Source organism: Protopterus annectens, chromosome 1.part2 (genome assembly GCF_019279795.1).
Source record: "Protopterus annectens isolate FY-2018-M chromosome 1.part2, PAN1.0, whole genome shotgun sequence".
NCBI classification, from domain to species: Eukaryota; Metazoa; Chordata; order Ceratodontiformes; family Protopteridae; genus Protopterus; species Protopterus annectens.
Window position 1 is genome coordinate 730016790 of NC_056727.1, and position 23601 is coordinate 730040390.

The 23601-nt window shown below is 41.0% G+C and overlaps 1 protein-coding gene across 2 annotated transcripts in view; it reads right to left on the bottom strand.

Annotated features, from left to right (window-relative positions):
* The window catches only part of NVL (nuclear VCP like), a 1985423-nt gene that overhangs the window by 573010 nt on the left and 1388812 nt on the right, over window positions 1-23601 (bottom strand). For both annotated transcript variants that reach the window (XM_044058761.1, XM_044058752.1), the window contains one exon: window positions 11602-11708. In XM_044058761.1, the coding sequence (XP_043914696.1) occupies window positions 11602-11708 (107 nt within the window). The remainder of the gene's footprint in view (window positions 1-11601; window positions 11709-23601) is intronic.

Below are 23601 nucleotides of genomic sequence, written 5' to 3' on the forward strand. Positions count from 1 at the left end.
TCTGCATATGTGGGTTTATGTGTCGTGACCTTATTTTGTGTGAGAAGTGAGGTTTGCGTGAGAGGTGAAGCATGTGTGCTGACAACCTGATTGCTCAGCAGGAAAGCTTGGAGGGGTTCTAATGGAAGATCTGTAGGGAAAAATAATGTTCCCAGGCATCTGCATCTATACAGGGCAGTGCTAAACCCTGTTGTGAGGTGCTCAGCAATGAGTAAATGCAAGGCTGATGTACAGGCAAATTTAAACAGTTTTTAACACAACTACCAATAGGAAAGCCCCAAACTGCACCTTCCTCCAGCAATCCCCATGGGTCCTGGGCTATGTACTTCTGCCACAAGGGTGCAGGGGGCCCACTTAATGTAAGATGGCTGGTTTATGAACATAGTAATACCCAACAGTCTAGATTCAGCAGGTCTAAATCTAGCCTATGCTGCATAAAGCAATAAAACAATTACAACATGCAGAGTAAAAAAGCAGTTACAAACAGCAAATGTAAAGCAGTAATTCAATTAAATACAGTTAAAGTGCAGTGCTGGCTTAAAATATACTTATTTTTCAGTTTGTTTTCAGTGGATGCCTTGGATTTCAGTGGAGATGCACTCCAGACATGTTACGAAGGTTGCCAAATGTTAAGAAGCTCTGGCAAATTGAGCTCAAACCCGGACAAACGCAAGGCTTGTATACAGACATTTAAACAGTTTTTAACACAACCACCAATGGAAAAGCCCCAAACTGAGACTTTCTCCAGCAATCCCAAACTCAGATATGTCCTGAGCTACACACTTCTGCCACAAATGGTGCAGAGAGGCCCTCAATGTAAAATGGCAGGTTTAAGTTCACAGTGACACCAAACGGGATTCAGTAGGTCTGAATCTTGTCTATGCATTGTTAGGCATGGAAAAACAATTTCTAGATGGGAAGAAGTAGGAGAGAGTCACTTAAAGGTCAAAGTGAGAGTATTTAGTAGTATATTATTAGATGACCTGTGATGATACCACCCTCTGCACAAACTGGCAGCTCTCTGAGCAGCTGTGAACAGTGGGAGACTATGAAGAGCATTTCCTATAGAGAATTTTAAACTGGAGAGGTTTACTTACACACAAGGATGGGGGACCGTGTTTGTGCATTGCTTTTATACCAGTACGATGAAAGACTTTTACAAAGTTAAACCCTCAGGCCAATCAGATAAAGACACAATACGCTTTGGACCAGTAGTTCCCCTTGGATGGGGTGAATTTAGCTCTCTGCTCCCACCAGAGTACAAACAAACCTTCTTAATATAAAACAAACTTTAGTTTCTCTCTCCTACATTAAGAGTTGGTCTCCCCACTAATACACAATGGATTCAAATTAACCCATCAAGCATTTTTTTAAATAGAATAAAGAAAGTGTAGATTAGTATAACATATCAACATGTTTCAGTCTTTGGGGTCATACAAACATTGAAGTAGATCTCTGAAGAATTTATAACACAAATGAAAGTTGACATCCTTACCATAAGATTAGGTCTACACATAAGCAGGTTCACAACCATTACAACTAAGGCAGTCAGGACTTTGGCAGCTTGGCATCTGAAACATCCCCAGGCTACCAGCCCCCATCTGCTTTACACTCTGTAAACAAACTTATGCTAAGGCACTGCATCAACCAAAACTTGTGTCCAGTGGGTGTACCTGTTTAACAAATTAATAAAAAAATCCATCTAAGCCCTGTCTAGACTGAGACAGGGGAAGGAGGATGGGTGTGTTGACAAGGGTGGACTTGATTACCTCAGACAGTACAGCTGTATTGGGAATGTACCATAAATGTAAATGTTCAAGTAAATCTGATGTTTCCGTCCTCACTATTATTTCTATGTGTAGGTAGCTCAATGCCTTCCTACCAAGGCATACTTACGTCAGTGGTACAAAGGGTGCTTTGGCTGATGCCATCTTCAGATCTTTCTTATCCCCACAATAGACAGGGAAAAGTCCTTGGTACCACAGCCCTAGTAGATGATATGGTAAGTGCCATCTGCTCCAAGTCTATCCCAAGGCCTCTCTCTCCAGACAGGAGACAGGAAAAGAAGAGATGGAGTCCCAGTAGAAAAATGAGAGTAAAGGTATCTGGATGGGAACCAAGAAACCAATCCAACCCAACCCACAGAAAAACAGAAAGAATGTCAGAAAGGGGCAGGAGGGAAGGAACCTGGACTGCAACAGTGAATGCATTCAAACATCTACATTTATGGTAAGTTCATAACAAAAATGTACTATATCCTTCATACTATTCACTGTTGCAATTCTCATATTTGGGAAAATTCCCAAAGCACAATGCCTCAGGGACGAGGATGAAGGTCAACTAGATAAGAGGCCTTGCAGGACTGCAGAAGCAAACCCTGCACTGGCCCTAAAGGCTGCCCCTAGGCTACAGTGTTTGGAAAAACAGCTCAAAGGTGACCCAAACAGATACCCTGAATAGTAAAGAAGGCGTGATGGTAAAAGTGTTTCTAGTAGTGTAAACCAAGACCAAGGTCTGACCTGGAATAGACTTGCCATGAATAGAACAACAAAAGAAAATGCAATGGGGAAACCATTTTGAAACAGCTTGCATGTTTATAGGTCTACACACTTTCCTTTTTGTGCAAGAGACAAATCGCTGCTCAAACCTTATGAATTCCTTGGTTCCCTGTAAGTAAATCTTTTCTGTCTATGCACATCAAGGGAATTCAACGTCCTTTCTCCAGAATTCTGTGACTTTGGAAAGAATACTGGTTGGTGAAAGGCCTGATTCAGGGTAATTTAGACATCACTAGGCATGAAAGTGGGATTGGTGTGCAGGGATACCATGTCCTGATGAAAGCCTAGAAGAGGTTTGTCAAACATCAAGGCTTGAAGTTCAGAAATCCTCCTGGCAGATATAACAGCCACCAAAAATAGCATCTTCAAAGATAGATATCTGAGAAAGGATGACACAACTGGTTCAGAAAGGACCAGGGTCAGTTTTCCTAGTACACAGTTCAGATCCCATAGCTCAGCAATCCCTCTCCTTGGGAACTGCTGTGTAAAGTTCTGGAATAAAGAGGGGATTCCAGAGGGAGACAGGCTGAAATATCAGAATAATGCACTTTTACAGATGTACAAGTCTAGCAACAACAGTGTCTGACAGTTGGCACAGAGGAAAAAAGGAGCTGTTAATGAGCTGTCTCCTGTGGTACAGTGCTCAAGGGTTTGATTCCCTCAGTCTTCACTTCCTAACTAATGCAACAGTGAGCAAGTCACTTAACCAGACAACTCTTCTGGGCAGAGTCTGAAAAACGTACATGGAGCTCTGTGATCAACCCCAGTAAATAAATACTAATGAATAAAATAAAATAAATAAGGTAAACATGATTTGTAAAGGTCTTACATTTATTCCAGGCTTAAAGCTACATTAGCTTTCCTTGGATCAAGGTCCCCGGGTTAGCACAGGAATGAGAATCTTTTCCATCTAGCTAGGTATGATTTTCTTGTGTTAGATTTCCTAACCTCCTTCATAATATTTAGCATGTTCCCTGTATATATGTGACTACCTGGAATTAGGGTAAAATTAAACAAGTTGTCAGTCTTAGACTGGACAGGTTTGGGTGTAGCAGAATACTCATTTTGTGTGCTGAGGTCTGCACACTGGGGAAACATTTTGCACTATCATCTTGCCAGGTTGTTCAGGAGAGGGAAACAAGTGTTGTCTTGGCCAAAAAAGTGTCACTTCGATTACTTTTGTTTTTTCCTGCTTTATTTTGAGAGCAGTCCCCTGGAGATCAAGAGAACTGGGGGAAAGCATAAAGCAGCAGACCTATCCAAGTCAGTGAAGAAGGCATCTGTTTTCCATGCTTCTGTAGGTGTTGCCCTACCATGGATCTTTATCAGTTGCTACTTCAAATGAAAGACAAACGGGTCTATTTCCAGTACCCTCCACAACCTGGACAGATTCAGAAAGACTTTGCTATTTAGCATCTATTTATGGGGGTCTGCTTGGGAGCCACTCTGCCTGTCTGCTAATCCATTATGCTGACTGTGGATATAGTTTGCAGTCAGAGTCACACCAGCTTTAAAAGGCTATCTTCCAGGGCATACATATCCAGGCTGCATAGTACATATGAATGAACTCTTCCTCCTTCTTTGTGTATGTACCACATAACAACTGTACTGATTGGCTTCACCTGAAGAACCCCCATGCTTTATTGTAGGAATGAAGGCTTTCAAGGACAAGAATAACTATTATAATTTCTTTGACGTTTATGTGCTTTTTCCTAATTTTTTTCTTTCCAAGTACCCTGGACATGAAGGCCTCCCAAATGGTCCCCCAGACCAGGTCTGAGGTATCCACAGTCAGAGTAATTTGTAGGTAGAGGTACCCTGAAGGACCTTCCCTGATTCTGAATGAGCTGCTGGATCCACCACAAGCTCAGTCATTTGATGTATTAAAAAAGAACGACTTTAGTCTCTAATGGATGGGTGTGCTGACCTTCAAAGGTACCACTGAGGCTTCTTCATGTGCACTGGAGCTACAGGCCCGACTACGAAATAGGATGACATGAAGCCTAGCAACCTTAGGAAGCCCCCTTGCAGAGATATCATCCTGTCCGCTGCAGAATACTCTTGAAGTATTGTGTCAAATGGGCCATTTTGTCCTGTGGTGTTCAGACAAATCCCCAAGAAGACTAGTTTCTCTGGAGAGTTTGGGCAAGACTTTCTACTGCTGATCGTGAGCCCCAGATTTCCAAAGAAAGGTATGGTGAAGTCCAAAGGCTTGAGAATGCCTAGCTGAGATTCTGCAGGATCAAGCAGTCATCCAGTTAGGGGTAAATTTGGACACCCCTTGTCCTGCAATATGAAATCACTGGAGCCAGGCATTCTATAAACACTCTAAGTGCAGCAGACAAGTCAAAGGTTAAGGATGTGAAATGGAAATAATCTTCCCCTACTGCAAATCTGATGAATTTTCTGTGATTCCTGGCACTGGAGATATGAAGGTAAGCATACTTCAGATCTAGTGTGGCCATGAGTGCATTGGAAGGATGCAACTGTAATAGGTTTTGGCGGGTACAGATCTTGAATTTTGGAATCTTGAGGAATTTGTTAAGATAGGAAAGTGCTGGGAGGGTCTCCATGCTGGGACTATGAAGAGTGTTAGAACCCTTGTCATTCCTTCTCTGGAAGAACCCTTTCTATGCCCTGGAATGTATAATTTCTTTAATTACTCAGGTATGGGTGTAAGTTGGTTCTTGGACTAGTAGAATACTTCTCAATTCTAAAATGTCCTAGAATAAAAATTTGTAACCTCTCTGAATGATATTTAGTATCCACTGGTGTTAGATAATTCCATCCCAATTTCTTATGAAGAAGAACTACTACTCAATAACTTTTTCTGAGGGGAGGAAACAGAGCTGTTGAGGAGAGGGAAATAAGTTGTGATCGGCTTAAGGTGAACATGGGAGGGACAAGCCTGACTGAGTCTTGGCCAGTCCCTCCAGATGTCTTGGCTCTGGAGGCCCCCAGGAGTGTTTCTGGGTCTAGCTTGCCATTCTTTCCAAAATTTCCCTTCTTTTTGCCAGGTCTAGCACTGCACTGTTTAGGGTGAGAAGGTCAGGTTTTTGCAGGAAAATTATTGCTGTATCTAGAATTGTGAACATGAAAGAGCTGTCTTAAAGACTGGACAGTCTTTACCCCCTTTTCTCCATTTTTCTGTAAAATTCCTGAGCAGGAGATCCAAAGGAAATATATTTTTTCAGTGGGGCATTTAGGATCTTTGTCCTTATATTTTATGGGAGGGAGATGGTCCTGAGCCAGGCATGTCTCCATGTCACTGACACTGAGACAAGTTAACATAGGATCCAGGAAGTGAAATAGGTGCTCGTACCACAATTGCTCGGCTTGAAAAATCAAATGCCCAAGAACAAAAAAGCCAGCAAAAAAGGTGGAATAAACATATATTTAATATTGGATAGAGGGAGCAACCCTACTATCCTGTATCCATACAGTTTGAAAATGCCTTCTTCAGTGGATTAAAAGCAACACATACACCAATATATATATATATATATATATATATATACATATATATATATATATATGTATACATATATATATATATATATATATATATAGTGTAATATAATATGAGACAGTATAAAGGCAAAACATTGGTCCCTCAAAATTGGTCATTAAGACCAGGTAGAAATAAAGCTCCCAATTTAACAATCCATTTACGTTCTTTAAAATTAAGTAACTTGTGCCAGCCTAATTTGTCCCTGCATTTCCCCCTAATACAATCAATAACAGTAAATTGAAAAGAAGCTGAATTATGCTTGAGAACATGTTTATACAAAGCATTATTCATACGTTTATTTCTTATATCGCCAAGATGTTCCCCAAGCCTAAAACGAAAGGGTCTAGAAGTTTGCCCCACATAAAATGAAGAGCATGTGCACATGACTAAATATATAACCCACTCCGAGCTACAATTGGCCCAAAATTCAATATTGAAAATCTCAGAAGTGTTACGACTACTAAACTCTCTAGTATTTTGAACCCGAATACAATATGAACAATGACCACAAGGTATACATCCAAAAACCGGTCCTCCTTTTAAAGAATGTTGTGTAGAAACTCTGGGGTTAACAGTGACCTTCTTATAATGGCTAAATATTGAACCTAGTGTTCGTCCTCTCCTAAATGAGAATGAACATCTATCCCTCAAAAAAGGATACAATTTTTCATCTGCCAACAAGATATTCCAATGTTTATGAATGATATTCATAAATCCCCTTGTGTTCCGTCCATAATTGGTAACAAACCGCACAGACTCATAAGAATAATCTTTATTCCTGACTTTATAACATAGCAAATCCGACCTATTTTGTCTAGAAGCCCAATTTTTAGCAGAGCTAACAGTACCTGGACGATAACCTCTCTCCTTGAACCTACTTACCAAATCATCTCAAATGAGATTATAAGTTCGAGATGATTTGGTAAGTAGGTTCAAGGAGAGAGGTTATCATCCAGGTACTGTTAGCTCTGCTAAAAATTGGGCTTCTAGACAAAATAGGTCGGATTTGCTACGTTATAAAGTTAGGAATAAAGATTATTCTTATGAGCCTGTGCGGTTTGTTACCACTTATGTACGGAACACAAGGGGATTTATGAATATCATTCATAAACATTGGAATATTTTGATGGCAGATGAAAAACTGTATCCTTTTTTGAGGGATAGATGTTCATTCTCATTTAGGAGAGGACGAACACTAGGTTCAATAGTTAGCCATTATAAGAAGGTCAATGTTAACCCCAGAGTTTCTACACAACATTCTTTAAAAGGAGGACCGGTTTTTGGATGTATACCTTGTGGTCATTGTTCATATTGTATTCGGGTACAAAATACTAGAGAGTTTAGTAGTCGTAACACTTCTGAGATTTTCAATATTGAATTTTGGGCCAATTGTAGCATGGAGTGGGTTATATATTTAGTCACATGCACATGCTCTTCATTTTATGTGGGGCAAACTTCTAGACCCTTTCATTTTAGGATTGGGGAACATCTTAGCGATATAAGAAATAAACGTATGAATAATGCTTTGTATAAACATGTTCTCAAGCATAATTCAGCTTCTTTTCAATTTACTGTTATTGATTGTATTAGGGGGAAATGCAGGGACAAGTTAGGCTGGCACAAGTTACTTAATTTTAAAGAACGTAAATGGATTGTTAAATTGGGAGCTTTATCTCCACCTGGTCTTAATGACCAATTTTGAGGGACCAATGTTTTGCCTTTATACTGTCTCATATTACATTACACTATATATATATGTATTGGTGTATGTGTTGCTTTTAATCCACTGAAGAAGGCATTTTCAAGCCGAAACCGGTATGGATACAGGATAGTAGGGTTGCTCCCTCTATCCAATATTAATTATATGTTTATTCCACCTTTTTTGCTGGCTTTTTTGTTCTTACAAGTTAACATAGACAGCAAAATCAACATCAAAGGCTCCTTACCCCAATGACTTTATGTTAGAGACCACAGGGAAGATTGATACAGAATCACAGGAATAGTGGGTTTTATCAGGTCAAATGCAGAGAATCTAGAGGTAGAAGCTGAGCAGTTCAGTTAGGAGGAAAGACTTCTGTCTCCTCCAGTACCAGTGAGTGGAGGGCTTGAGATTTCATCACTGCAAAAACCTTATCAAATTCCTTCACCATTTTCTGGTAGTCAGTCTCAACAAATACACTTCTATAGGAATGAAGGACTCATCAGAGGAGGGACATTTACCTTTCTTGTAGCATTGTCGCCTCACAGTAAGATGCTGTCTGGTTCGATTCTCAGTTAGAGTGTCTTCTTCGTGGAGACATGCATAAATGGGAGTACCTTCGTTGAAGGTTATGCATCAGGGCTGGTAACTCAGCATGTAAAAGTCACCTACCAATCATTAGTGGACCGGATTTCCGCTGTGGCGACACCTAACCGGGAAAAAGCCGAAAGACACAACTTCCATATCTGATAAGGAGGGACACTCTCAGCTTTAACCAGATTCCTGTGAAAAGTCTGAGATGCAATCTTGACTGGAAGCTTGTGAAACCTGAAGGGGAAGAAACCAGCAATAACTCTAAGTTCTGGGTTTCCCACAGGTAGGACCTAGTGCAAATAAGCATACTGATTCTTCTCTATCATGCTCATCTCTGTCAGACTTATCAAATGTATGTTTCCTAGCATACACATTTTCCCTTTTCTTCTTGTCTTTTGATATCTTGGCACTGGGCTTGGAACCTGAACTCAGGGTGTCAGTCTCCAAGCACAAGTCAAGGCCAAGGGCCATTCTGAAGTGTCTAATGAAGTCTGTTTAAACTTTTCCAGCAAAAGCTTACTTCTCATTTTACTGGAAACTGAATGAAAGAAAACTCAATCATCATCAAAGAACTTCTGATCCAAACAAAAGACCTATAGTGTCTGCCTATCCTTAAGTAGATTTTTACCACACCTCTTAAATACTTTGCCATCCATACCAAGAGTGATAAAAAAAAGCTATAAAATGCTTTGCCATCCATTCCAAGACTGATAAAAAAACTATTTAAAATTCTACAGAAAGCCAAAAACTGAAACAATAAAAAAGACATGCAATGGTAAAGTCAATGGCTCTGAAGAAACAGCAACAGTAACAAGAAGAAATATACTGCTTTAATAGCTGCTGTACAAGGGAAGTCATTCATTTTGATAACCACTCAGAATTTTGAATGATTTTGTAGCCTGCTTATGAAATGCCAGCATCTGAATGAGAGAGGTCTCAGTATACTGGGGAGTGGGAATTTGCCATTTCCCCACTGTTGTGCAATCTCAGAGTTTATCTGTCAATGTGTATGTGTTGTAGGGGGTGACTTGCTCTCTGCATTGACTATGGTTTTCCATGTACATATTCATTTAAATGAGTTTTGCCCTTTTGTGACAGATGTTTTGCAATCTGTACATGCGGTTGGTTGTTAGATGAAATGTCACAGATTATGTACAAGATATATTACCAAACAATCATAAAAAGCAAAGCAATGTATTGATGTTAGGGGGAGGTGAAGCTGCTGAAATGTGGGTGAAGAGGAATAAAACTGGAAAATGTGTCAGAAATAGTTCACTTCACATGGTGGCATGACCATGTACTGCAAAGGCCCACTGTATACCAACTTAATTGACACCAACTAGTGTACACGGGTACAGCCTTAAAGAGAAAACCTCAGCCCTCCTCACTGATGATAACACTACTCTTAGTCTGCTAAACCCTTGACCCCAGGAAATGAATGAGATGTAGAGCTCTTACACAGGGGTGATTGAACAAGTCAGTAGAGTAGCTGGTGGGTGAAATTTGATGGTAACTGGAGGACCAGAGCCAAAAAAAAAAAAAAAAAAAGGTGGAAAGGGCCAGTAGCCAGGGAAAAACTCAGATGCCAAAATGCCAAAGTCCTGCTGGCTCCAGTGTTAATGGCTGATGGGATGGAACTTCTCATCTCAGATCAAATTCCATCATGTATACTGGACTTCTGAAAACAAGTTGAGCAAGAAATTATCAAAAGTTTTGCTTCCATAAAAATATGGCCAGTGTGAATCATGGCAACCTGTGCTGATCCTGCTCCAAAATACTTTTCTTATGGTATAAGAAATGGGAACTATACTGTCACATCTCTAGATATAAGCTTCCCTCAAAATTTACATTTTGAGTATAAGGGGTAAATGTACAAAAGCAGAGGAGACAAACTTTCTTTTTCATAGGTACCTTAACCAATAAATGAATAATTCTGAAAAACTGGAATGAAAAAGATTCTTTTGAATTTCCTTTAAACTTCTGGTGCTGGCTTTTATCCAAAATGTTGTATCTGAACATTTAGCCAGAATATAAGCTGCAAAAGGGTGACGAAGGAAGGGAATGACAGAATGTTTTACATTTAATACATCTCATCCTCTGTTTAACATTGTAACAACCAAGTGGGATAGAACTCCTGTTTTTTTTTGTACTGTTTTTAAATAAATAAAAGAACATTTTAAGTCACACTCCTTGTTTATGAGTCCATAGGACTCAACAAGAGGCAGAAAGTCTCTGCTGAGAAAGATGTTTGATTTGGTATATACTTTAACCCTTGGCTGTTTCCTAAGCAGACAGAAACATCATTCACAGAGTAAACTTTTGCGCAGCAGCTGCTTGGGTTTCTTCATTTAATGTCCTAAAAGACTAAAGGTTAGATAAGAGCTGAGCAGAAAGCCAATATTTGAATGAAAGGCCCATTTTCTTAATCCTTACCTCATTACTACAAAGGTTTCAGAGGACTCTTACCCCAAATGTGTTGTATGACCCACATAGCTGACCCTGTAGCCAAAAAGAGATACTAATAATAATGCTTTTTTATTTGACTGGTAAAGGTGACTGCCTCAGTATCCCATCCAGTTGGCCTCTGTACACCACATAATAAAGATCATCTTGATAAGAGACAGGACCGTACTTCCTCTTATTTCACAGTTTTGGAATGCTTGCTAAATCAATATTATTACAGTGTACTGGATAGGACAGTGTGACAATACCTCCTCCATATCAATACACTTAAATAGTCTTTACGTTTAGTCTAATGCCTGTTCAGTACAATTTGACAGCCAGTTACTAGGTTCACATGCTTTCCTACACAAGGACCATGGGTTTCTTGTTTTCTCCTTTCTCTCTCTTTTTGATGGGGAATCACTTTGTTAGTACCACAATGATAAAAATATGAAGGGTCCACATGCATTCAAGAGGGGAGGGTCAAGATTCTGTGGTGTATTTTCTAGTTATGTTTAACAAGACTATAGCCAGAGTGAGATATTAATACAATCACATGCATCACATAACTGTACAAAAATTACTGTAGTTGCTTTCCAAGGGGGAAAAAGATTACTGCACTCTACCTGTACCACTCTCAGTCGACAGATTACAAAAGGGAAAAGCAACTCAAACGACCAATGCCTCAACTATGGCTAGTTACAAAGTTCCCCAGGAAAAAGGCTGTAGTAAGAGCTGTCTTAAAGTGCTGTAACCAGAAATGCATTTTTATCAGAAGAAACTTTACATGCACTCACCTTTGTAATTGTTTTGAGAATGGCAAAGCGATCTGATGGAGTTGGCAAGCCAACATAAAGTGTTTTATCTAGTCGTCCTGGACGCAAAATTGCTGGGTCAATAATATCTAAACAAGAATAAAAATAAAAAAAGATGCAAAACTGAGCATTTTCAGTACAGCAGTTCCATCAGCATATACTTAAGAACAATTCAGTTTGCTAAGCTGGTATATACACAAAATATAACAACTTGCAACAAAAGAATGTGTGCAAGGCAACTGGTTAGTCCAGACATTGCATACAGTATTGACACAACTCCTGAAAAACAGACATTTGTATTTTTATTTAAGAATGGAAATGAAATATATTCAGTAGACTGAAGTGAATTTTTGATACACAAACGCTGAAGCTACCAAGGAACAAGAATAACTTGATCTTTGTCTACTCACAAAAACAAGTCTACTTCAGCATATATGTCACCCGGCTCAGTGGTAAGCAACTTCCCCAAAACTAACCAGTTTTTCATTAAAATTAAATTTATTACTCGGACACTTGAAAATCTTTGAAATTTACAAAAACAAAAAAGGATATACAATAATGCATTTCTGCAGTTACATCTATGAACACAAATTTATTGGCATAAACAACTTTGTCACTTTCAACTATAAGTGAGGTAAGCTGTCAATGCACTGTGCAAATATTATTTTTAATCAAGATACAGTGCAATGACAGATTAACTACCAATGAGCATGCTTACGACTCTTGCCTTCCTGATCTTCAGTGACATTCAGTTGGATAAAAGAACAAACAAGTTTCCAAATGCTCATACTTAATTTCGTACAAGACAAATAAGACATACAATCTTTAAAAGTGCGAGCATACAAATGATTTACTTTTATTTATTTAACATTTGTTTACTGGAAAGTCTGACTGGGACAGAGCCTATTTTCAGCAGAGGCCCGAGGAGAAACACTCCAGACAGATAACCAGAAGGAGGACAACAGGTATGGATACATCTTGTTTCTTTCACATGGCATATTAATGCTCATGTGTTGTCGTACAGTGTTTCATAGTGACCACTGTAGAGTATGTGGTACTACAATGCTGGGGGAGAGTGGAAAGAGGATCCCACACACCTGCCTGGAGTGCAGGAGATCACACCTGCTTTCTTTTACAAAGAAGGGCTAAAGAGAATGAAAGCAGCCACTGTTGAAGAAAATGTGGTTTTCTCAAGGAAACAGGCTGAACCAAGAGAGACACCCTGAATCACTGCACTGTGAATTTCTGTAAGACAAAATCATTTATTTTCTTTAAGGTATGTGACTCTTATATGTTCAAAAGTAAAAATATGTCTTGCATAGTCTTAATAAAAAGCAGGAATTACTGCACAACACCGAGCCTGATGGGCGTTATTCATACAGCAAAGTAAATATGTGCTAAAGAATGGTGGATGCATATACAAAATACCTTTGAGTTAATAATACCAGAAAATATTATACCAGGTTGAGAATTTTGGCAAAATTCAACTTCTGCTACTATTAACCACCAATCAAATGTAATAAAAACATATTTGAGAGTCATAGTGAGCCAAACAAAAGTGAAATCAGAGAGTGCATGGTGAAATGGGTTTGGGGTGTAACCTTCCTAAAAGAAGTACTGTTAAATGATTTCTCAAATGAATATCAAGCAGAAAACAAAACTTCTTTCTTTGCTGTACCCAAAGGCAGAAGGAAACAAACATATGCTAGTTTATGAGAGTAAAAGTAAGTGGAACCATACTTAAAGAATTGTACGGCATAAAAACAATGGCAGAATAAGAAGCATTGCAGAATGATTAAAAATATGCTATGAACTACTTGTAGGTAACTCATGAAATGTGCATAGTGAATGTACTAAACTGCAGAAAGAAAGGTGCAAAAAATGCCCTTGCAGTACAAAGGAAGTGCAGAGTAAATATACTAAGCTGGTGAAAAATTATTTAAACAAGTAGTCAGCATGGCAAAATTGTGATGAATTTTCAAACTGCAAACAGTAGCTTGCTGCATCTGAAATGAATAGAAAAAAACACTGCTATGGCTTGCTTGGGTAAATTCCCCTAGTACCTGCAAAATGTAGAAAGCTGTTGTTCCTACAAAAACGTTTTGCTAATAAATGCAAAGTGTGAAAAAGTGGTTAGCTTGCAAAAAGTGAAGCAGTAAAAGATTTAAAGCACTGGGAAATGCTGTTGTCAAAAACAATGGTGTACTGGGGATAATTAACACTTGCTTTCTGAAAAATGAAGTCACAGTTTTAAAGTTGTGATGCCCCCACTCTGGGCCAGTAATCAAGGAGCCTAAATCCTCACCACTGACACTGGAGAGGGATGTTCACTTGGAACATGAATGGATACACTCAGTACTTCCAGATGCAGACCTCTCAGCATCGAGCACACTTTACCTTAAGGGCACAGAGGTTACACAGTCAGCCCGGTGTCTGGATTTCATTATATCTGTCTCCCTCCAGGGCCCCAATAAGGCTCCCCACTAGCACAGCTATAGGCTTAAATCTTCAGCTGTCCTCCAGCACCATCTCTGTGAAACCAGTGCTTCATGTCCCTGTTCCAAGTAGCTGACACACACACATGTACGCGCGCATGGACACACACTATGAGATTTGTTTTTTCGCACAGACACACACACACACCTGGAAAAGGTTGGCACAGATTTACCTGCTGTGCTCCATTCTGCCCAGACTGTAAAGTAGTCATCACTGCCACCAAATACTACCAAAGCCAGCTACCTAAGGCTCTTGCAAGGGTACCCAATCACATATGGTAAAATTGACCAAACAGCCAGGCTTCAGGAGTGGCCTCAGTGTCACCAAGAGATATAAGCACTCTCAAAGATTAAAATAATCTGTAAAGGACCAGCCGCAATGAAAAGTTTAAATATATTTAATAATAAATAATAAAAGCACATGAAAATATGAAATATCTATTTGCAGTAAATACCAAAGTTTCAATCATAGGAAATTAAAAAAAAAAGCTGGAAAGATCCACACAGTTACAGGAAAAAATACTTAATCTCACTATTTTCCTGACTGATACAGAGAATTACTATTCCTATTTACTTAATAGAACAAGTCAAGATGAAGTACATGAGGGATCCTTCTACGTCAAGATCCAAGAAAAAGACTGCCTTGAGACTTCAGTCTCACTTAATATTAAAACATTATTTCTGTACAGAATGACATAACATACATCTGGTCATCTGACTTCTGGCTCCTATGCAACCCCCATTGCTAGAAACTGCCAGGATTTAGTACCTACATGTCAATAATACACACCCAAGAGCATTGCCCAGATCTGGTGCAGCTTCCAAAAGTCATAAATCAATTACAAACCTCTACTCCTCCTATAAAGACTAACAAACCATGCTTCTTACAGACATTGGGTCTCTGACTTCATTCAAAATTGTGAGATAACATCTTTAAGGCATAGGCCCAGTAATTTAATTTCTTACTATTTTCAAAAGTTAGTTGGAGCTGGGTTTAACCTCTTCTCTTCCAATATCCTCTGTTAACATACACACACACATATATATATATATATATATATATATATATATATATATATATATATATATATATATATATATATATTTATTTATTTATTTATTTAATTCAGTTACAATACAGTCAGGACCCACTGTTGGCATATTGTTAACACAAGAAACTTTATAAATCCATTTTCAACACAAGAATCTGTACAAATCAGTCTAATATTCAAATAACATATAATTATTTACTAAACTCTAGCTACCTGTGCTGGTATATGCTACACATCAACAAGTAAAAAATTGTGGTGAAGTGAAGTAAGCAAAAAATAGCAGCAACAACAAAAAGAAAAAAGCAATACATCACAATGCTGAGACCATTTAATGAAACGACAAACTTTCAGATAAAATCCTTCATGGGTACTGCAACAAATTTAAAAGGACCACAATATTTATACAATTCAAATAAAATCACATGATACAACCCACCCTATCAGAAAGGACAAACAATCCTTAATTAAAATCAAAACATTAATAAACACTTGATGTCTTAATATATTTTCTATAAGCACTATATTATATGACAATATTTCACATACGTTGGAGATGTTCTATATTCTTCGCATTTTGTTTGCGCTTCAATATAGGTTTAATAGTAACCTGTTTATTCAAACAAGGATATACATCTGCTTGCATACGTATAATTCATTCATATTCCTTGGTCTCCAATTTATTATTAATATCCCCACGCCTCACATCAGGATGTAAAACATCTATAATTCTAAACATAAAAGTATGTGATTCATCAGTTTCTTGAATGTGTTTCGCTAAAGCATTGGTCATAACCCCTCTTCGTATATCAGACTTATGCTCTATAATTCTATCTCTTAGTCACCTAGTGGATTTTCCTACACAGAACACTGAACAAAGTCTGCCGTTTGCTAATTAAACGATTAGAGGGGTGATACATGTAGCACTACATTTAAATGTGAATTTCTTTTGACTAATCGGATGCATCCGATGTACAAAGGTCATTACAACAAGAACAATTATGTCATGGGACAGTACCTTTCTTATTAAAATTAACATATTTCTTTCTATTAATAGCAAAATCCTTGTAGCATAAACGTTGTTTAAGATTGCTACAATTTCTATATGTAAACAATGGTTTCTCACATAACCACTGATTTTGCCCTGGTAAAGCCCTCAAAATATTCCAATTATTCCTAATAATTCTTTCTATTGACTGGCTAGCCCTACTTTATGTCACAAGATATCACAATGGTTGCATACCATTACTTGTATGCATTCGTATACTCGTATTATCTTGATTTGAAAAGGTGGGTCTGGCCTCCCCTTGTCCCAATTCCATCACCTCATTCCTAGTAATCTCTAACTGATGAAAATCATAACCACTTGCTAGAAACCCATGTGTCATTGGTTTAATACACACATCTTGTTGAGTACTCAGCCTAGTAGCTCGCGTTTTAAAGGTATCACAAAGAGTCAATATATGCTATATATATATATATATATATATATATATATATATATATATATATATATATGCTATATATATATATATATATATATATATATATATATATATATATATATATATATATATATAATAATAGTGCTTACAGAAAATGTATTAAGACTTCAAGTGTTTATTAATGTTTTGATTTTAATTAAGGATTGTTTGCCCTTTTTGATAGGGTGGGTTATGTCATGTGATTTTATTTGAGTTGTATAAGTATTGTGGTCCTTTTAAATTTGTTGTAACACTCATGAAGGATTTTATCCGAAAGCTTTGTGGTTTCATTAAATGGTCTCAGCGTTGTGAAGTATTGCTTTTTTCTATTTTTTTTTTTTTATATGTTATACATCCACTGCCCCTCTCCTGACATAGCTGTCAATGCCTCACATCCTCACAAAAGTGTGTGCACTAGAGTGTAGTAAGGAATAATCTAGCATTGGTTTTCTGAGAAAAATAAGTCAGTTTGCTCTGATGTGCATGCACAGGGTAGTGGGAACTAAACTACACGTTTTTAATGTTAGTTGTAATGTCTAAGCAATGGGTAAATCAGTTCAAACGTATGGATATGCAGAAGTAAATCCAGTAACACTTCTACACCATTATGTTAGATTTGGACTAGGAATGAAATTCTAATTTTGACATTCTGTAGCATGTAAATTAACTGTGCAGAGAGGAAAATACAACCAGAGTGTGAAAACTTACTGAATAAAATAAATGTTTGTTGAGCAGAAGTAACCCGTAGGACTGAGGTCTTAGCAGTGAGAAAGATAAAGTAATTTTTTGTTTATTTAGTTATTTGCTCCACAGCTCTTACAGTGCAGTCTTAGCTAATTAAGATGTGTTGAATGGTTGGGGGCAGATGAAAGATAAGACAAGTGTGATAAGAAGTAACCTGTGTGGACAGTATGGGGAGAAACTGGGGGGTGATCAATGTTGCAGGGGGGATGAGTGAGTGACAGATGAGGCATCATGGAGTCAATTATCAAGGGTTCGCTTTCACATAAGGCTGACCCTACTGATTGCAACTGGATATTTGAGGGGGTTTTAGTCTAAAATCTGGCTAGAATAAATGAGCACTAAAGTCAGGCAGTGGATGAAACTAACCTACGCCTGCCCTTCTATGACTACAGGTAAACTCTCTCTGACCTGCCATAATATAGACCCCATTCCATTCCAGTACCTCACTCATTAATTTCCTTCCTGCAGCACCCCCTCCCCTTTTGAAGTCATCAGCTGCCACTACATCCATATCAATGAATACCTTTTGTTTTATGGCCCAGAGCAATTAAGTTACTCTTATGAAACTTCATAACTGTTGTTTATATATTTGTCCTCTGCTGGACCTTACTTAGAAAATCCTACATTTTAATAAAATCTTGCTTAGATGCAGTACATAAAAAACCTAACTATTGCCAGTGTACTTTATGCAACATGTGAAGTATGGCATCTTTAAACAAGTTGTTTAAACTGTAAATATGTATGGCTCTAACAGACAGCCCTGTTATGCCCCTTTCTCCAAAAGTAACTTTTAGTTATGTACTTATCATAACGATAGATGTATGTGATCCATCTCGCCTACATTCATTACTGACGGGCTCGGAGCAGAGAATCGGCTCCGACTCGGCCGCTGTAACTAGCACAAAGTCTCTCATTGGCTGGGCTAACCCTGTATCCCAGGATGCACCACGCCCAAACCCCCAGATCTTGTTTGCCCCAATATTATCTTCCCACATACACCACACCACAAGGATATATATGTAAGAGGAGAGAAAAAATAATATCCTTAGAAGGATCAGAATACAAGTTTCCTCCAAGTCCAACAGGTAGGGGGAAGGAGGGTGCAGTAAGAATGTAGGCGAGATGGATCACATACATCTATCGTTATGGTAAGTACATAACTAAAAGATGCAATGTGATCCTATCTCACCTACATTCATTACTGACAGGACAGCGTCCCTAGCACCTAAATCCTGGGAGGCTCACTGGAAAACACTCCTGAGCACTGTGGAACCAAAGGAAGCCCGACCTCTAGAGGCCACGTCCAGTTTGTAATGAGAAATAAAGGTATGTGGAGAAGTCCAAGTAGCCGCTGCACATATCTCATCTATGGATAGTCTAGCATGAAAAGCCACTGAAGTTGACATAGCCCTGGTAAAATGTACCTTAACTGGAAAGGGAAGATGCCTACCCACTAATGCATAAATAAATGAGATGCAGTCCCTAATCCACTTAGCTATGGTGCCCTTAGTTACAGATCTGCCAATTCCATTATCCGAAAAGGACACAAACAACTGATCTGATTTCCTCTCCTGTTGTGTCCTATTTAAATAAAACCTCAGTTGTCTATGCACATCCAACTGGTGAAATTTGTATTCCGCTTTGTTGGAAAACTGTGGAAAAAAGACCGGAAGCTCAATAGACTGGTGGAGACAAAGGGCAGACGAGACCTTAGGGAGAAAGGAAGGATTAAGTCTTAGAGATACTCTGTCCTTATGAAAAATCAAATAAGGAGGTTTAACAGAAAGGGCTTGAAGCTCCGATACCCTTCTGGCTGAAGTTATGGCTACCAAAAAGGCAGTCTTCCATGACAAAAATTTCAATTCGCAAGAGGCTGCTGGCTCAAAGGGAGAAGACGTTAAAGCTCTGAGCACCACATTTAAATCCCATGGCAAAACGGGTTGCGAAACTGGAGGGCGAAGCAACCAGGCTCCTTTCAGAAAGGCTTTACACAGCTTATGACCCATGAGGGAAGGCTCATATGTAACATGATAATTAGAGATTGCTGCCAACTGAACCTTTATAGTGGAGGCAGCTGAACCCTGTCTAAAAAGTGTTGCTAAAAAATCTAACACCGCCGACACAGGGGCTGTAAGGGGATCAAGATCATGTTGCTGAACCCAAATTGCAAATCTCTTCCATTTACTAGAGTATATTTTCCTAGTAGAAGACTTGTGGGAGGAGGACAGAATATGTACTACTTCCAGGGTAATGATATGCTGTCTGACTAAGGTCGGAAGTGGAGAAGCCAGGCAGCGAGCTTGAGAGTTCGTAGGGATGGATGGAGCTGTCCTGACTGATGAGTCAATAGGTCTGGAGCTGGGTCCAGAATCCAAGGACCATCCACCGCATACTTCCGAAGGAAGTGGAACCAAACTTGACGAGGCCAGAGTGGTGCGATCAAAATCATCTTGCTTCTCAAACAGGTAGCCTTCTGAATCACTCTTGGCAGAAGAGGGACCGGCAGGAAGGCGTAGAGCAGACCGAAGGGCCAATTGTGGACTAGAGCATCCCTGGGTGACTCCCCCTGTGGGGGGATCAGAGTGAAAAAACTGCTGCACTTCGCATTCAGGGGGCTGGCAAAGAGGTTGCAGCAGGGAAGGCCCCACCTGGAGAAGATCTGAGCAGCCACTCGATCGTTCAGGGACCACTCGTGAGGCATCAGAATAGCTCTGCTCAGCCTGTCTGCTATCACATTGGACTTCCCCGGAATGAGCGTTGCCACTAGAAAGCGCTGGGGAGCGATCGCCCAATTCCACACTCTCATGGCCTCCCTGCAAAGGGGGTAGGACTTGGTTCCTCACCGCTTGTTCAGATACCAGACAACCGACATATTGTCGGAAAGAATCGCAATAGTTCCCCTGGGAAGAGAGCTGTGAAGTGCCTGCAACGCTAGAAGCACCGCTCTCATCTCCAGAACACTGATATGCAAGTGAACCTCATGGTCTTGCCACGTACCTTGAACCTTTTCGCCCAGATAATGCCCCCCCCCATCTGGGAGGAGTCCGTGGTTACTGTGGCAACAGGGGACGGGGGGGCTCAAGGATCTCCCTTGATTCAGGTTGGACGAGAGAAGCCACCAACGCAGATCCTGCTGGCATCTCTCCGTGATGAGAATCAGATGGGACAAGGGACGTTCCTGATATGACCACTCGGCCGAAAGGAGCCACTGAAGTATTTGCATGTGTAATCTGGCTAGCGGAACTAGAAGAATGGTAGCTGCCATTGATCCCAACAACTGAAGAACCATCCTGGCTTGGGCTTTTTCCCTGGGGTAGTAAAGCCAGAACTTGGGCCTGTAACACTTTTATTCTCTCTGACGGTAGGAAAGCTCGCATTTCTACAGAGTCTGGCTCTGCGCTGATAAAGGCAACATGCTGTGATGGCAGCAATACAGATTTTGCCCAGTTGAATGAAATCCCTAGTAGATGGCCCAATTCAACAGTAGCTCTCGTAGCTTGAACAAGTAGATGCCTGGTGGGGGCGGTGAGGAGCCAGTCGTCTAGATAAGGAAACACCTGGAATCCTAGACGTCTCAGGTGAGCTGTCACCACTGCCAGACACTTGGTAAACACCCTGGGTGCTGTGGTGAGACCAAAGGGCAGGGCCCGGAATTGAAAATGACTGGCTCCCAGCCGGAAGCGTAAATGATTTCTGGAAGCCTTGTTTATCTTGATGTGATAATAGGCATTCTTGAGATCGATGGAGCACATCCATACTCCTTTTTCCAGCAAGGGGAAAATGGATTGCAACGTGACCATTCGGAACTTGGACTTCTTTACAAAGCGGTTTAAACGGCTGAGATCCAGAATGGGCCTCAAGTCCCCTGTTCTTTTTGGCACCAAAAATAATCTTGAGTAAGTTCCTAATCCGATCTGGTCTGTGGGGACTGGTTGGATGACTCCTTTTCCTAGCAGCTTTGAGACCTCTATTGCTGCCTGATCCCGTTGACTGGGTGGAACGTCCAGGATTTTCCTTGATGGCGGGGGGGATGGATAAAGGGAATGGTGTAACCTCCAGTGATGATACGAAGCGCCCATTGATCCTGAGTGATGGACTCCCAGGCCTGAAGATGCTCCGAAAAACGACCCGCCACTGGCTCCAGAGACGCACAGTCAGGTAATCCCTCAGGGACGTTGGTAGGAGGAACCACGAAAGGACTCGCGGTCTCCTGTATTGCGGGGGGCCTCCACCGCCTCTAGGGCGACGCCTTCCATTAAAATTCCCCCCTCCTCTGCCCCTGGAGGGGGGGGTCACTTTGATGGGCAGGGGAAGACTTTTGAGACTTTCTGAACCACATTTTCCCTCCTCTCTGAGTCTTGGGATAAGGTCTAGTGGGAAGTGAAAAACAGGCCCCAATGGCAGACAAAGTATTACCCTCTTGCTCACATCTAGTGAGGGTGTCTTTCACTTTGGGTTCAAAAAGGGAGGACCCGTCGAATGGGGCGTCTGTGAAAGAAGACTTGAAAGCCTCCGCAAAATGACACAAGCGCATCAAAGCTTGCCTCCTAAGGGCTACGCCCAAACTCACTGCTCTACCCGCCCCCTCAGCTGCATAAGACATGAGCCTCATGGACGAGTTGACGATGGAAGAAAGGGTAGACAGCTGGGTGTTAACAGACTGGGCCAACGCCTCAGGCAAGTTACCCGACAGGGTATCTCCCAACTCCTTTATGAGATCCCTTTGGAGCCATGTAAAATGACACAAGTAATTCAGCGACCGCAAGGTAAAGATCGCTGAAGACAGGGTACGCTTCCCATACCAATCCATACTCCTGGACTCCTTATTAGGAGGATGGATGGAAGTAGAAGCCTCTGCCATGTCCTGCTGAGTGGCAGACGCCACCATCATAGCATCCACAGGTACTCCCTTGGTCAAAAATTCTTTTCCAGGAGGCACAGATAAGAACTTATTGGGGTGGCTAGGAACTGGCTCCACAGAGTCAGGGTGTTCCCACACCCTTCGACAAATAAGATCCAATAATTCATCGAAGGGTGGAGACACCCAGGAGGCGGAAGGCTGGGCTCCGAAGACCTTGAGGAAGACCGACACTCCTCCTCAGAAGGGTTTTTGGATGGCCAGTCACCCCGCTGTCTCAAGATCTCCAGGATATCGGAGAACGAGACATCATCAGAGGATGACTTCGGGGACCCTTCTGCATCATTGAGGTCGGTGTCTGAGGTGACAGACTCATCTGGGGAGTCTACGTGCTTCCTCTTACACAACTTCTTCCTGGGAGGCTCCTCATGCACAGACTCTGAAGGGCCCTCAGAAAGCAGGGGACCACACATGGAGGTATCCTCAGGCCTAGGAGCCCCGCTGTCCAGAGATAGGGGGGCACCAGAAGCTCTAGTTGCAGCGTCTGGGGATGGAGTTGCCGATTCAGGTGAAGTCACTACGTTCTTGGCCAGCGTGCTCCTCATAGCCTCGAAGGCAGGTCCACCAGAATCAGACGAAAAACCCGTCTCCGAGACCATGACCGGAGTCGGGGTAACCCTAGCTGAAGCACCAAGGGGGAGACTCGGAGCCGAAGCCTGAAGACCCGATGTATCCCCCTCAGGTTCGACTGAGGACACCCGAGTACCGAAACCTGTACAAGGGATGGAAAAGATTGGAGCCGAAGTCGGATCCAAAAGACTAGCAGGAGGTTTCGGAGCTGACCCAAGGACTTCACTCGATTCAGCAGACTCCAGCTCCGACGACACAGAGGTTGTCGGAGGAGGAAGAAACAGGACCAATATCGTGGCTGGCTCCGGAGCCGACTGGGCTGGAGCCGAAAATAATTTAGTTAACACTGGCGACTGGAGGAGCCTCTGGACCACCCTATCCACATCCGAATCCTACAGCCTGGAGGACTTGGAGGAGACAGAAGGGGGTCGAGAAACCTTCTCTGTCGGAACCGAGACAAGACTGGGGGAACAGCTCCGAGTCGGCTCCAAAGGGATCGGAGCCGAAGCAGGCTCGAGAACCACTGCAACCTCCTTCGGTGCCGACGATCATGGAGTCGAAGAAGCCGACCTCGAAACAGACAAGACTTCCTGCGGCTCCGAGACCAGTGGAGCCGAGGAAGGAGATATAGCTTTTGACCTTTTCTCCGGATGCTCCGATGAACTAGCCGTGGATGGAGACTTCTTTTTAGAGTTAGACCTGGATTTCTCTGAGGGGGGAGA